Genomic DNA, 16,556 nt, shown 5'->3' with positions numbered 1-16,556 from the left:
TTTGGGCTAAAGCCCCAAATAATCGCTCATCAAGGGCTAAACCGTATTGGCTCCTAACCTACCACGTCACTAACTGCCTTTGTCAAAAATTCCACGAAACAACATCAACTCTTCTTACAAACCAATTTTTCACCCCAACGTGAAAAAATTAAGCCTCCTATTTAAAAGAGGGGAGTTTTTTTATTTATTTATTTTTTTTTGAGAAACATATCATGGAAAAAATCCCACGCAGGCTCACTCCAGCTTCTGCGCAGAAGCGGGCTGCAGGGAGCATGCGCAGAACGAGCTCATTCCCTGCGGAGGTGGGGGAGCGTAGCCGTTCTTCAGAGTGCGCGGGCGCACAAGCGGCCGGGCGACAGGGCCCCTCCTCCTCCTCCTCCTCTGGTTTGCCACTGTCGGCTTTCTCCGCCTCCTCCTCTTTGTCGCTTCCCAGAACCGGCAGGGCTAGCACCACTCAGGAGGGGCCCCTCCATCGCCAGCGGCATCAAAAGGACGGGGAGCCGACATGAGGCAGGAGAGCTGCCGGCCTTGGCGATAGAAGGTGGGTTTCCGCCTCGCCCACCTCGGTGGGCTTCTTCCTCCCCGGCTGTTCCCACCACTTTCTCCCACCTCTCCCCCCCCCCCGCCCCCATCGCTGTTTCCTTCCAGCTCGTGCCCTCCGGGGTCTTCCTCTGGCTCCCCAGCCCGATGTCTGCGGGTTTAATGGGACTTCACATCTGGCTCGTCCTGGATCTGCTGGCTGGGCGGTTGGGAGCTGTACTCCGAGCCCCTAAGTTGCGGGAAGGATACTCACCTGCTGCTCCTGCTTTGCCTTCCTTTCGTCCGTCTTCATTCACCTTCCCTCCTCTGACCTTGCCTTGGGAAGGCATTTCCCTCCCCCACCCCACCCCACCCCACCCCACCCCGGTCCTTTACTCGCATACCCGTCTTGCGTCTCCCGATTCGCTCTTTTCTCAGGGTTACTACTCCCCGCAACGCACGATTGAACTCGCCAGTTTGACCCTAAATATTGCGAAGCGCCTTTCTCCACGTCAGAGTCACTTGGTCTTGAGCTCTCTCTCTCTCTCTCTCTCTCTCTCTCCCTCCCTCCCTCCCTTTCTCTCCCTCCCTCCCTCTCTCTCCCTCCTCTCTCTCTCTCCCTCCCTCCCTCCCTCCCTCTCTCTCTCCTCTCTCTCTCTCTCTCTCCCTCCCTCCCTCCCTTTCCCTCCCTCCCTCTCTCTCCCTCCTCTCTCCTCTCTCTCTCCCTCCCTCTCTCCCTCCCTCTCTCTCTCCCTCTCTCTCCTCTCCCTCTCCCTCCCTCTCTCTCTCTCTCTCTCTCCTCTCTCTCTCCCTCTCTCTCTCTCTCTCTCCCCCCCCTTCTCCGCATCTACTTCTTCCCATCCTTTTAGAGTCCTTTCGCAGACTCTTCCTTTTTTCCATTTTGTTCTTGCACCATTAACTGGAAGGAGCCTCTGTTCTGGCCCTCCTGACCAACTAAATCATCTAAAATCATCTTCCTATGTTCCATCTAATTGGCAACAGCAGAATAACAGAACCAAATAACAGAGCTGGAAGGGACCTTGGAGGTCTTCTAGTCTAACCCCCTGCTCAGGCAGGAAAGCCTATATCATTTCAGACAAATGGTTGTACAATCTCTTCTTAGTTCCTGTGTACCCTTGATTCTCTGGCTTCTTTCCTGCTGAACTCTACTCACCCTTGCCCTGGAATGCATCTTTCTTTTCCTTTCTATTTTTTTTTTTTTGTAGAACACGAACTCAAACAATGTATTTTCACATCCTTGCTTTATCTCGGAAGTCTCATTTTATGCCTCTTTTTACTTCACTCTCTAAACTGCTACCCCACTCTTCTGTATTATTTGTTTTCCTTGCTTTGGATTTTCTAAACGGTTCCTGAAATTCCTAGCTATTTTGCAGTCGGGCATTTCGAGTTGGCATGATGTCTAGCTTCCTTTGCATGTTAAACTTTTTTTTTGTATTGTATTCACAAGTACTGGGGAACAGGGCTGAGTCCCGGTGTTCAGTTCAAAATTTATCTTGTCATCTTTCTTTGTCATAGTAAATAGTAAATAGATTCCATGTTTTATTTGCTTTTTAATAATAGAGGAGCAATAATAAACAATTGTCTGTTGTGCATAAATAGGAAGAGAAAAGAACTGTTGCTTTTCAAGAATGGCTTATGATTTAGTCTGATAGTTCTGCTTGGATAAAAAGGTAAAGGTTCCCCCGCAACTTGGATATCTGACTATAAATAATTTGTTTATGGCTTGCTGACAAATAGACAATTGTGGTATTTGAAAGGAGCTCACTTTTCTTCAATGTTCTTCTCCTTAGTTGTTTATAGAAGTCTATGTTAACTTCAGATTGCCAACGGATTTAAAGAAGTAGTCCCCTGTTTAAAGAGAGTCCCTCTTGCAGCTTCAGAAAGTGTTCCTTATTAATTTCTCTTTGATTTTTTTATAAATTTTTATTGCTTTTAAAATGTTTATTTGCCCGTTGTATTAATGTAGGAAGGTAGTTTTATATATTCTTTGAAGAATAAAACTATAGCTTTCATTTCTGAAAAACCTATATGTCAATATGCAGTAATAACTCAGTTCCACACATTCCTTAAGGATGTTGTGCTGTGTGATACTTATTTTTAGTATCAGCTTTCTGTATGTATTTATCAGCACAGAAGCGGATCCGTGAAAATACCTGAAATACATAAAATGTATGGATGGAAACTATTGTGTGACATTGTCTTTATTGTGCTTATTTTAATGACTTTAAAATAAACTTGTTTATTAAAATGATAGATACCAATCTTGAGGCCCACGACAGAATGAGCTAGAAATTTAATAATTTTGTTCAGGTCACAAAATTAGCTATTTGATTTAGAGAGTAGCTCACTTTGTATATTTTTTTGGCAATGTCTTCAAATTTGTACTCAGAATTCCAAGGGCTATATAAGCATATTGTTCAGAATCACTTTAAGAAATTTTACAAACATTAGAGAGTAAGAACAGTCATATATATGTGTGTGTGTGTGTGTTTGTGTGTATCCCATCTGATTTAGTAAAAATCTTGTTGTGATTTTGTAAATAAACCTAATCATTTTATTTCTCAACTGAAACGGAATCTATAAATATATTAGTAATAGTGTAAAAGCATTGCTTGTTTTAGAATAGATGGTAGTAATTCTCTTTTTTCTTTGAAACATATCTCAGCGGTTCATAGTTCTTCTTAAATGCTGAGGGCTATATCTCTTACTGTCTAACATCTTGTTTGTTCAAAATATTATCCTCTTAATTGCAAGCAGCAAAACTAGCTAAGAAATTACAATTTACTATATCTTCCCATTTACATGAACTGGGAAATTGATAATTTCCTCTACTTTTAATAATCCAAGTAATCGAGTTACTTATAACTTAAATGTTCTAAAACCATAAATAGAAAAGCTATAAAACAATCATGTTTAAAATGATAAAATGGCTATGTGCAAGTATCTGAAGCTCAGCTTTTTAAGAATTGTAGTATTTCTATCTTATAGCCATCTGTACTTAAATATATTTTTATGTTAGTAACATGAAACTCCAGTTGTATTGATTTCATGTATAAATACTGCATTGAACTTCTTTCTTCTGGTAATTTTATATGTACACCCATGCACACATAGTAAGCATTTTGCATGTTTTAAACATTTAAAATAGAGTAACTACCGTATATCTCTTCCAGCTAAATAATGGTGGAAAAATGGATGGTGCCTCTAAACACATGACATGTTTTAACAAAATGGAAAGCTACTGAAGATAAAATATTCCCAGTGAATTCTTATTTTCAGTTTTTAAGATCTCTTTGCTTATATCAGTGGAGTAAGAAACTAGGGTGCTAACTACATGATCTACAACCTCTTGGTGAGTATTATTGTTTCAGCTTCAATATACCTATAACTGTTTTTTGTTTTTTTGTTTTAGATCTTATAGCACAAATTATTGGTAACCATGGTGCAGAAATACCAGTCTCCCGTGAGGGTGTATAAACACCCCTTTGAGCTAATTATGGCTGTAAGTATCTGTTTGGGTAATATAATCATGAATTGTATTGGCTCTGTTTAATGCTTGATTGGTTAATTAAGAAAAGATTAATAAATATAACTGGCTTGAACATAGTTGCTGTAAAGAAGTTGGTGTTTGTAACTAGTTCCAGTAATATATATTCAAGATGGCATGTTCATTTCTGTTCTTTGACATGAATAGATGACTTGAAACAAATACCATGAACAAGATTGGAATAATATACAATACATCACTATTGAGGAAGTTGGTTGATTAATTTATGCTATTATAGAAAAGCATTTGCAAGAAAATTAACTTGGTTTGGCATAATATCTTATATTACTTTTGACTGCTTGGCTTTAGACAGATTGCTATCTGCTGATGAAAACAGAAACAGACAGGGTGCTGTAAAATCATATTTTATGTTGCTGTATTTTTTTAGAATCCAGAGACATGTTCTGCATATCATAGTTTTGGATTGTAAAAAAATATTTGGTATACAATGGTTAAGTGATGTGTGATATAGCTATTCTGGAGCATCTGGTTCTGAGATTGTAAAATTGCTTACTTTTTTCTGGTTTAGTTTGAAAAATTCCTCCCTCTTCACTTGTAGGAGAGGGGAAAAAATCCTGTACCATTTAAAAATCTTTTGCTACTAAACCAGCAATATTATTGGCAGAATTGTTGTAGGAGGAACAGCATATCTGAAGGCGTTGGCAATAGCAAATAGGCACAGTGTGCTATGTAAAACAGTTACTTTGTGCCAAGGAAATACTGATAAAATGATATCAGTATTTAATATATCATTAAATGTTTTGTAATATATCATTGGTTACAAAACCTTAAAAACTAAAGTTTAGCAACAGAAAGAAGACTTAAAAGATGTTATTAAAATAATGTATGTAGATTAACTTGGATACTCACTCTGGGTTGACTGTGTTATTAATCCATTATTAGGAGGGGACTGGTACTTCTGGCCTTACAGTTGTTCAAAGCATCCCTCACCATTGGCCATATTGGAACTTTTCAGCTGTTGCCCCTCTAACTCATCTTTTTGTTTTACTGGTTTATAAAATTACTGTATTTATTTTCTGAATACCTTTTGTAGGGATAGTATATTAATGCTTGCAAATAGGGCTGAAAAATACAGAAATTGAGATTTGGTTAACTGTTTAAAAAGCATGAGTCAAAGAACACTGAAATACTTTCATTTATTTTTGTCCATCGGAAGCTGATCATATATATAGGAGAAATTCACAAGATATAACAAAAAACTTAAAAAGAGCTTCTTCCCACCCCCGTTCCTCAAGATAACTGAGCGCTGAGAGACAAAATTGAACCAAAAATTGAGGGTTATGCTAACAGTTCTTGGGTACCACTGCCTTCTACTATGGCCATTAACTCAACCATGAAATATTTGATTCGATTAACATTGAATCAAATTGAATTGAATACTTTATTTGGGCAAGTGATTAGATACACAAGGAATTTGTCTCCAGTACATATCTAGAGTTAACTTAACCATGAAATATTTGATTCGATTAACATTGAATCAAATTGAATTGAATACTTTATTTGGGCAAGTGATTAGATACACAAGGAGTTTATCTCCAGTACATATTTAGAGTTTGTCTCTAGTACAAATTTGCCCTCTAGAAGATTCTCATTGAAACACTCAAGTATATCACCATCAAAAAGTTGAACGTTGGGTCAAATGCACTGAAATACTATTTCTGTGACAGGTGTAAAGTGATATATTTGGCTAGGAAAAATAAGGTGCAGGACAGAAAAATATCTGGTTTTGGAAGCATTGTATGTGACTAGTTTCTAGGAATACTAGTGGACTTTTAGATGAACACAAAATAGCGATGTGATGCAGTGGATAAAGAAGGGTTCCATACAGATGACAGAAGATGATAGTTCTGTTGTAATCTACACTAGTTAGACCAGGGGTGTCAAACTCAATTTCATTGAGGGCCGCATCAGCATTGCGTTTGCCCTCAGGGGGCCGGGTGGGTGTGGCCAGGGTGGGCGTGGCCTACTGGGTGGGCATGGCTACAGTGCATATGGCCTACTGGGTGGGCGTGGCCAGCTCTACATCGTTCGCATCAAGGGTGCCTGTGGGGGCCTGGGCAGAAGTGGGACAGATCTGAGGGTCTCTGGCAGAAGGAGGGTCTCTGGGCCAGGGCCAAGGCAGTCGGGGCCGTTCCCTCACTGTTTCCAGGATGGCTTCACGGGCCGCATGAAACCACTTTGCGGGCCAGATCTGGCCCCCGGGCCTTGTGTTTGACATGTCTGAGTTAGACCATATTTAAAGTACTGTATTCAGTTCTGGGGGTAATGTGAAAGGAACCTGAAACAGAGGGAACATGCGTTATGGAGTTGATAAGGATTCTGAAAACCAAGACCTATATGGATTACCTAAAAGACCTGGGCATGTTTAGCTTTCAAAAAAAAAAAAGCTACATGACAACAATCCACAAATATCGAACAAACTATCGTGGGAGAGGTATCTATTCTCTGTTGAAACCAAGAGCAGGACAAGGTTCAGTGGGCTAAAGTACAAGAAAGATTTGAACACTGGAGGAAAATTCCTAACAATAAAGGTTGCTTTTCCTTGAAGTGAAGCTTTTAAAACCTCCATTTGAAAGAGGAGCTTTATGCTGGAGGTGGTTTAGTGGATTCTTGTATTAACAATGGGCCAAGATTAGATGAGCTATAAAGGCTATAAATCACTATATTCAGTGATTCTATATAAATTACAGTTTCTCTTGTAAAGTCCTGTTCTGGTACAATTTGTCTCGATGTGCAAATTGTCTATTGTGTTCTTCATTATTAGCAACTGTTCAATAAGCTTTCTGTTATCTCAAATACATCTCTTTCGGTGATTGCTCTGATCAGTAATTTTGTTACATTTCCACTGTACATGTGAATAGAATTCAGAAAAATACACTATATGTATCAAATGAATGAATTCCACACTTTCCTAAACATTGAAGTGGTTTGCAGATGGCTTTAAAACTTTGTAAGAATATCTGCATTCATAGTTTATGTATGCCAAATGTCAAACGCTAATGGCCAAATAGGTTTTTCAAAGCCGTTTTGAGCAGTTCTTTATGCAAATAATGCAATGGATTTTTTAGTCTTACAATATAAAGCATACAGAATTCTGCTTAGCAGATACATTGGAGAAAATGTTTTTTTTTATTTAATGCGTCCTGAAAAAACGGATAAAGTAAATAATTCTGTGAAATATATATAGGGCTCCTAAATACTGAATTCTGGGTTCCCTGTCCTAAAAATACCTATTAATTCCATTTTGGATATTAAAAATTTAAAACATCTTAATCCATACCTAAGGATTTATAGTCAGAGTTGTTCAGGGATAAGCTTATAACTAAGCCTGAAATAGGAAAAAATATGAAAAGAATTTCTCTGCATGATTCTTTTTAATAAAGCAAACATATTCAGTGAAATGGAACTTCAGAAAAGAAAATGCATTTAATTTTGATGAGCTACAAGATTGGCAATATTAATTGGACTGATTTTGATTTCTAGCATTCTGAAATACACTCAAGAGTAGAAAACAGAGCAGGATCAATCAGGATTGTTATTTGCAACTGAAAATAGGAAAAGTATGTACTTGTCAATGATTGCTTAAAGTATATTGGTCTGTAATTAAAGAAAAGTTCTCTTCCTTTCTTAGAGAAGTGAAGTCTTCACTTGGTTGCTGTAGGCTGAAATATATAGGTCATAGCTATTGTTCCCTTATGTTATAGCTTAGTATTTTTTTTAAGTTTGAAACATTCTAATTGAAATTCTTATTTAATATGATTTTTGTTCACTTGCAGTTTCAGGCACAATCTGGGATGGAATAATAAGAAGTCTAAAATGCTTAGACCGAAATGCCTATAGATCATGACTAGCTGTGTGATTCTAAAAATCAATCCTTCCTTCCTTCCTTCCTTCCTTCCTTCCTTCCTTCCTTCCTTCCTTCCTTCCTTCCTTCCTTCCTTCCTTCCTTCCTTCCTTCCTTTTATATAACTGGCCAAATAGCACATGCACCTCTGAGTGGCTAACATCAGATTAAAAGCAGCAGACAAAAATACCAGAGCAAAAAACTAAAAAAATATTAGCCACCTTTGTTGTTGTTAGCTGCGAAATCGTGTCCGACCCATCGCGACCCCAAGGACAACATTCCTCCAGGCCTTCCTGTCCTCTACCATCTTCTGGAGTCCATTTAAGCTCACGCCTACTGCTTCAGTGACTCCATCCAGCCACCTCGTTCTCTGTCGTCCCCTTCTTCTCTTGCCCTCAACCTTTCCCAGCATTAGGCTCTTCTCCAGTGAGTCCTTCCTCCTCATTAGGTGGCCAAAGTATTTGAGTTTCAACTTCAGGATCTGGCCTTCTAAAGAGCAGTCAGGGTTGATCTCCTCTAGGACTGACCGGTTTGATCACCTTGCAGTCCAGGGGACTCGCAGGAGTCTTCTCCAGCACCATAGTTCAATTAGCCACCTTATCTATAATTATCTCTCCAGGTATCATTAGATGAACCCCTTAAAGTAGGGTCATCTAATGCCTAAGGGAAAAACCAAATGTGTGACATCTTGAAGAAGGAGGCAGGCTTGCAGGCTCCTGGATTATGTGTTGGGTCCTAATGAATTGGGTTAAGTTCATTGTGGCCATAAACTCCCAAGCCACTGACTCTAAACCCAGGGAAGGTAGTTTGAAGTCTTAGGAACATCACCATCAACCCAGTCCCAGGCTCCAGCAGTTCAGGCATGAAAGTCACTATGTTGGAGGAAGGCTAGCATAGCAGCAGCAATCCCATCTGATCCCAGGAGGCCTTGCACATAGGATATCCCTTCTGCTATCTGTAAAACAGTACCTTTGAAAACCCCAAGAGATTCCCAGATGACTACGGCCATTCTGTTTCTCCTGCACAAGGCTATGGCTTGAAAGCCAGTGGATAGTTCCCCTATCCACTTAGCAATGTGGGCCACTGAGGATCCAGTATTGGGGCAGAGCTTGGGATCTGGAATTGGTTTAAGTACTAAGGCTGCCTTTCCAAGAATTTCCTGCTCTGTTTTCCTTTATACCTTCCACTGCCCATCACTCCCATGATGTTATTGTCTGCTTTGCTCCTGGCAGACCTCCTCTCCTTCCATCTTCTGGCATCCCTCTCCCAGGTCAAAGTACCCCAGCTAACAGTCAGACGACACAGCCATCATAACCAGTTGGCTAATCTAGTTCTCAAAATCTCTGGTCCCAGTCACTCAACAACACCCCCTCCCATTCACACACAGACACAGATGAACCCATACCACATTCCTGGTTTGTGGGATAGCTGAAGGTATAGACAGCCAGGTCCTCACTGCCATCTCTCATCTGGAAGGAGAGTGGACATCTCTATCTCAGTCACTTCCAGTCCATCAGCACCATCTGTCAAAATTGGCTGAGCCCTCAGTTTGGAAGTTTGTTTTCTTCTGCAAGCAAAATTAGAAAAATTTCTGCCGCTGCTAATGCCACTGAGAGTCATCCTTAGCTCTTAAGTAGAGCACTGTCTGTGCGCCGCTACATAGATAGTCATGAAAAGAAGGTTTAAATACCGAGTGCCCAGCTGAACCGCATTGTGGCATTGTACTCAAGGCTTAAAGTATAAATTAACTTTTAACTAGTTTATTTTTTTTAAATGTCTGTGGGTGTATCTATGCCAAAAATATTTAAATATTCAGACAAGCAAAGGAACTTAGACATTTTTTATCCCTCCTGGGTTTAGTGCTGATATTTAGTATTCTGAAGGCCTTGCAATTAAAACATGTATAATATACAACTAAGAGTAAATTGGTTTAATTGTTCTTTGTATTCTTTTTTATGAATTTGAACTGTTTGTTAACGTGTCCTGAATGTCAAGTGGAAAAACAGGCAGGATAGCAATTAAATTATACATGCATGCTATGCTAAAAGGAGGCCATATTAACCAAACTTTTAACGAGAAGAAATATTCATCTATACTACTTCCTGGCAATTATATTGTCATTATTCAATTCCAGAATAGAGCCTCGGGTCTTAAATGTCTCTCCTGTGACATTTATGAATAATGTAGCACCCTCATGTAGTGAATTTTTCTACTAAATATAAGAAACTTTGCAATATTGTTGACTATTGTTAAAGCATCTTTCATCTGTCTACTCCAGTAGATACAAGAGGAAGCAGATAAAAAGCTGGATGTTGTTTTGTTCACAATATCCTCTTGTTCCACCTTTTGATATCTACTACTTGTAGGTACTCCTCATTTAGTACCCACTTGTTCAGGGATCATTCAAAGTTGTGATGGGAAGTATGAATAGGAGCTTCTTGACAATGCATCCTTGCCATTGTAGCCATTGCTTTGTCCCCACAGTCATGTAATCAACTTTGCAACCAACTCGTAGTTACAACGTTGCAGCATCCCACAGCTGTGTGATTGCCATTTGCATCCTTCATTACTGGTTTCCGTGGGAATGAGCTTGTAAATGTCTCATTGTGCTGTATGACTGCGTCGCTCACGGTCCCAAATACTGTTGGTAAGCAGGGACTACTTGTACTATGTAAGGAGTATCTTCAAATAATGCATCAATTCGTGATGATTTACATGGAACACTTTAATGCAGCTTTCTTAGCAATAAGGTGGAAATGTTTTCTCACTGCGTTCTCTTTTTCAGCTTCCTAATCTAACCTGGACTTTCTGGATGGTTCCCCATCTAAGCAGGGCTCATCTTACTAGCTTTTTAGATCAGCTAAAATAATTATGGAACTGAAAGAAGAGAGCATTTATTACTCAGATCACGAAACTGATGTAGGAATCTATTCCCATTGAATTTGCGGTTCTGTATATTTTAGTGCTTTTTTTATTTTTTACCATTTTGCACGGCACTTTCATTCTAATTTGTTAAAATGCCATGTTACTGATTAATATTCATTAACCCATGATTTGAAGATCTCTAAGCAGCAGTACAATAAAGAAACGTTATCTAATAGTAATTGAATGTAGAAAACTAGTAACATTTACATTCTTTGATTAATGGATGATAATATCCTGGGAAATAATGGGAGAGGCAATTAACTAGGCGGATTATGAGTTTAAGGGATATCAGCTGTGTTACAGAGATGCCTTCATCTGCAGCTGTGGGTAGAACATTTTTAGAAGAGTTACAGTATTGGTGTGGCATACCCACATTAGGATTAAAATGCTTGATCACCTCCTGCTAGAAAATATTCACCATCATGTCAAATATGAAAAGGAGAAATATTCCATATAAGGAAACATCTGAGAGTTTTGAGAATCCAGATGAAATCTTAGAACTTTCAGAAATATTGTAAGCAGATTATGTAAGCAGTTGAATTAATAAGGCAGCATTGTTCAAGCTGCCTTAACATAATGGCCCTTCTTAATGCAAATTGTAATTTCACTGCAACCACAGGCAGATATGTTATTAGGCTCTTGCTTTGGTAGTACCGGAGTATGTGTGAACCCTGAATGATTAAAAGGTTGTGTTTGCCATATTCTTAAATTTCCTGAGTCCCCGCAAGACGGTGGGAATAAGCGTCACAGCATTCAGAGATGTTTGAACCACAATAGCAGAATAAGTAATGAGCTTCCTGATGGAGTTATTTTCTTTTCCAAAACATATTGTGTTTCTCCACGTGATGGGAAATGTGAGTGACATCAATGTTGGACTCAGTTCAAGAACTTATCTAGCTCTGCTAGTACATTTTCTTCCTTCAGTCCCATGTCTGAATTTTGAATTGTTCATTTAATATGTTTTATTTTGTTACTTAAATAGTTTTGCCTGACGTGGCTTGAAGTTAAATTGTCTATTTGTATTTCTGTAATAAATTTCTCATGTTTTGTAAAACGTGTTTTTTTTTTTGAGGAGTAGAACTGAGTGTGAATGGCTTCCTTCAGATTCATTTGTTAATACAGCACTTCCAGGCTTTTGGGATTAGGACGCTGAGCTTGTCGATCAGAAGGTTGGCAGTTTGGCGGGTCGAATCCCGAGTGCTGCGTAACAGAGTGAGCGCCTGTTACTCGTCCCAGCTTCTGCCAACCTAGCAGTTCGAAAGCATGTAAAAATGCAAGTAGAAAAATAGGGACCACTACAGAGGGAAGGTAACAGCATTCCGTGCGCCTTTGGCGTCTAGTCACGCTGGCCACATGACCACGGAGACGTCCTTGGACAAGCGCTGGCTCTTCGGCTTTGAAACGGAGATGAGCACTGGCCCCTAGAGTCGGAAACGACTAGCACGCATGTGCGGGGGAACCTTTACCTTTACCTACCCAAAGAATGGTAGTATGAGAAGATATTTATCTTATAAGGAAATATGTATGAAATTATTCAACCTTGGTTTATTTTTATATGAATCTCTAGTTAATTTTGCTACCAGCCTCTTACAGGAAATGCCATATATCTTGATGTCTTAAGCAGGTATACTTCACCAAAATTATTTAAGAATATTTTCTGACAATTTTTTTTTGTAGGCAATTATGCAGTTTTGGACTGGTCATTTATAACTTAGTCATCTTCACAAGGCTCCTGTAGTGATGATGGTGTATGAGAGAAGTCCCATCTAACTTTTAATGTTCTTAGCCACACTGCAGTCAAGATTGCATGCTATATGATTATGCATTTTGCTACTAGGAGCTACAGTCAAGATTTTCTAGAAGTTTTAAGTGGTTGCCAACAATAAATGACACTTATATGCTCTTGAAACAAGACCTGAATACCTTGTCTTAACAACAGCAAAGTTATTTGTAATCAATATTGGATGCAAAACATAACAATAACAACAGAGGACCAACTGATAATTTGAATTCTGAGGAAGAAAATTTGAGGGGGGGGGAGATGTCTAGGATTATTTAAGATTGGCTTTTCTAACTAGTAGTTGTAATAAAGATGAGATCTTTATTTTGCTGAATCATGAATGGTGCTCTATTCACATTGGAGGCATGAGTTAGATCAGTGGTTCTCAACCTTTTCTGCACCACGGACCCCTTTTAAAAAGCTTTTGTGGCCACGTACCATGACCACAGACCCCCAAGACTTAAGGTTTAAATCATAACATTTTTCCAAGTCTTTACGGATCCGCTGTGACGACATTGCAGGTTGAGAACCACTGAGTTAGATAATTAGGTGGAGGGATCTACATTACTGTAATGAGGCAAGTGTGGATATAGTCAATATGCTTCAAGACACAAAAGAGTTAATTTCTGCATACAGTGGAATAGTCCATTTATAAAACAGAAATTTAACAAACCTAGAAGGAAAAAAAGTGGTTGAGGAAGGTATACTTAAAAAAAAGCATTATAATTTAGATTGCCAAACCCTGTTGATATACTTCTGATAATGTCGATATGCCTGTAATGTTTGTATACTTCCAGTGTGATTACTGTGGTTCATAGAATATAATATGGAAATGGCACAACCATATCCATGGGTGTTTTATAGCATTTCTGCTACACATTTTTCACGGGAAATTCTTGGTAACTTTTAAGTTGGTATGTATAATTAGTGGATATAACCTTTGTGCCCAAAAGGTACAACATTGATACATTAATTGTCTTGGAGTATATATATTGTCAAATTAAAATAATTGACAGTATTCTCCTGTGAATGGCATTTAGCAATACTTATATGGGTTTAAGCTCCCATGTGGTTTCTTGGCAGACATTTGTTTTAAACGAGGGAGCAGGTGGCTTTCATATCCTGTAGTATTTTTAGAAAGCTATACCACCAGCATAAAGGAATAGAGTGCCATTAGCACTATCTTCTTGATCTCCTTAATTTTCCCAATATAGCACTGAGTTTAGAAAATTGATTTTTGAAATATTCCTCATGCTGACATTAGTACTGCTTTGGCTTTTAGCACACTGTTTAGGATGCTATGGCTGTGTTATGGATAATCACTTATCCTTTTAATACATCTAGAGTAATTCATTCAGGCTCACTTTGGAGATATCACTGGAATTTTTATATACAATCTTTAAAATTAATGCAAATAATATCATAAAATGATGAAAGAAGGAAATGGCTTGAATGCTTAAGTTCTGGTGGAAAAAACAGCCTATTGCAACCCTTGCAGTTGCTAAGCAACTACATACTTACGGTTTGAGTTAAGATTTTTAAGCTGGTATGTGGGAAATAATATCTGAAGGCTTTGTTCAGTTGCAGCTGATGCCAGACTTTGTCATATACATAATGCTAAAAACTGTTCTTGGAAAATAAAATGCCACTGCAGCTGGCTTCATGCAGCTCTGTTGAAGACCCATATGTGCTGAGCATTTTAAAATTAAATGACTAGTACCTGCCTAGTCATCTCCTTCATGAAAGCATTCTAAATATGGCTAGTTGAGCACACTACATTTTTAAAGGCTTAATATCAATGCAGGTTAGACCTACCTATAATAGACCTACCTTGCAGAATTTGGTGTTAAGCAAACTGACTCCTTCAAATGTGGGAAATTTTATTTATTTGTCAAATTTAGGTAATGCCCCCCCACCTCCCTAAGCCAGCTCAAAAGGCTACCATGGTTGATAGTATCAAAAACCACCAAGGTCACAAAGAGCAAAGCAAAAGATGCGCTAGGTGGGACAGATTTTGAATCTGATATGAATGTTTGCATTAGTAATTGTTTCCTGTGCAGCATGTGTATTTTGGGGAGAGGGGAGGCATTTTCAAGATTCTTAGTTACTATAATAGCTGAAAGGCAGTTAAGCAGAAAAGCTAGACATCTAGAGCTTCTTTCATGGGTCAGATGTTTGTGAATTTACTTCTCAGTTTCCCTATGATTTCTAAGCTATTAGCAAAAATGGCTACTTCCAATTTATTTTGAATTATAAAACTACATACCACCATTCATATATTCCACCTTGGAGATATGTTTCTAATCTTTACCACTAGAGGTGGATTTCTAAAGTTTGATTCCCTATTGTGCCTGAATGGATTCTTAGAATTCATATTTATGTCTTAGGTGTTAAATCTACGTTCAAAGTAAAGGACTATGTTCCTTCACACTGAAACTAAAATTTTTATAAAGAGGCAGAAAAGGAAATAACCTACTTTTATTAATGTCCAGGTTTCTGTCAGAAGAGAAGAACATTAGCTTGATAATTTTCGTATAATGGAGGAATAACTTCAGAAGGATTTAAAAACTGAGTCCCTGGCAGACTTAGGTTGTCAGGGGATGTGAAGATTTGCCAGGAATCTTACAATTTTATTCATAGCCGAAAAGCTCCTGAATGCCCCCTGAGAGATGGAGAGATTACACATTCATATCTTAGTAATAAGTGAATGTGTTGGGAAATACCCGGATAACTTGATAGAATAAATTGAAATCTTTTTTTCTGAAAGTAGTAATATATATTATGCTAGAGTAAACGTTTATTCTGAAACTGGATTGTATCACCATCTTATACTGTAGTTAGCAGCGTGCCATGTCAATATTAACAGCCCAAATGTATGCCCCTATAATAAATAAAAATAGGATGTAATAGCAGAAATTCTGAGGTGTTAAAAGCACGATACAATTAATAAATGCGTAAAACCCATACACAAACAGATCATCTGAATGGGTGGTTTCAGTGCAAATGTGTGGGGATAGATAAACACAATGACCTGATACAAGAATTTGATCTGATACAAGAATTTGATTTGTGAATGAATATGCCCTCACAAACCCTCTCGTACACCCTCCCCAACTTGTGTTAGACCTCTCACACAACCTTTTGTGTCCAATCCGTACCTCACCCTCATGCACCTTTCCTGCTCCATGCCTCACGCCCTTCTGGCAACAGCCACTTAACTGCCTACCAGCCGGGGACTTGCAACTTTTATCAGCTTCCCCAGTAACTTTGACTGCAGGAAGCTGTCTTACCTCATAACCATATTAATGATGGCAACCAGAACTGCAGGGATTGCAATTGCCATCATAAGTCGAGGACTGCCTGCAGGAATACAGGCTGGGAATTGGTGGCCCCAGTTCTGAGAAGAATTTGTATAGATATGCTTGTGGACAACCAGTATGGCAGGAGTAAGCTTTCGATATCTTTATTAGGCTTGGAGGAAGTACTTTGGAAAACTGGAGACAATCGCCTCCAGTGCCACTCACTGCTCGTGTTAGATATGTGAGAAATACAAGCCAGGGTTTTAGTATTTAAAAGAATTTAGCCATTTATTAAAATGAAGAGGGCATCTGTGATTAGTTTAGCAAGTATGTGAAATGCTGCCTTGAGAGCCTTGTGACAGAGGTTGATGTTTATATTCTTCTTTTCTTACAGGCATATGAGAAAAGGTTTCCCACTTGCCCTCTTATCCCCATGTTTGTAGGCAGTGATATTGTGAGTGAATTCAAGAGTGACGACCAAGCAATCCATGTGACCGAAAGACGTTGTAAACTGGATGTGGATGCTCCACGCCTCCTGAAAAAGGTATACGCCTAGTCAGGTTCTTTGCCCAAATAACCGTCTATATGGGGCTGCTTCTT

At 38.8% G+C, this 16,556-nt stretch overlaps 1 protein-coding gene across 1 annotated transcript in view; it reads left to right on the top strand.

Moving 5' to 3' along the window:
* The first annotated feature begins 366 nt into the window (after positions 1–366).
* SEC14L1 (SEC14 like lipid binding 1) overlaps positions 367–16,556 on the top strand; it is a 37,261-nt gene continuing 21,071 nt past the window's right edge. The window contains exons 1-3 of the mRNA XM_083352363.1: positions 367–541; positions 3,953–4,042; positions 16,351–16,500. Coding sequence (XP_083208489.1) covers positions 3,980–4,042; positions 16,351–16,500 — 213 coding nt within the window. The 5' untranslated portion in view covers positions 367–541; positions 3,953–3,979. The remainder of the gene's footprint in view (positions 542–3,952; positions 4,043–16,350; positions 16,501–16,556) is intronic.

This window comes from Vipera ursinii (genome assembly GCF_947247035.1).
Source record: "Vipera ursinii genome assembly, chromosome: 2".
Taxonomy (NCBI): Eukaryota; Metazoa; Chordata; class Lepidosauria; order Squamata; family Viperidae; genus Vipera; species Vipera ursinii.
The sequence above is the reverse complement of the archived record's forward strand: the minus strand, read 5'-3'. Positions and strand labels throughout refer to the sequence as shown.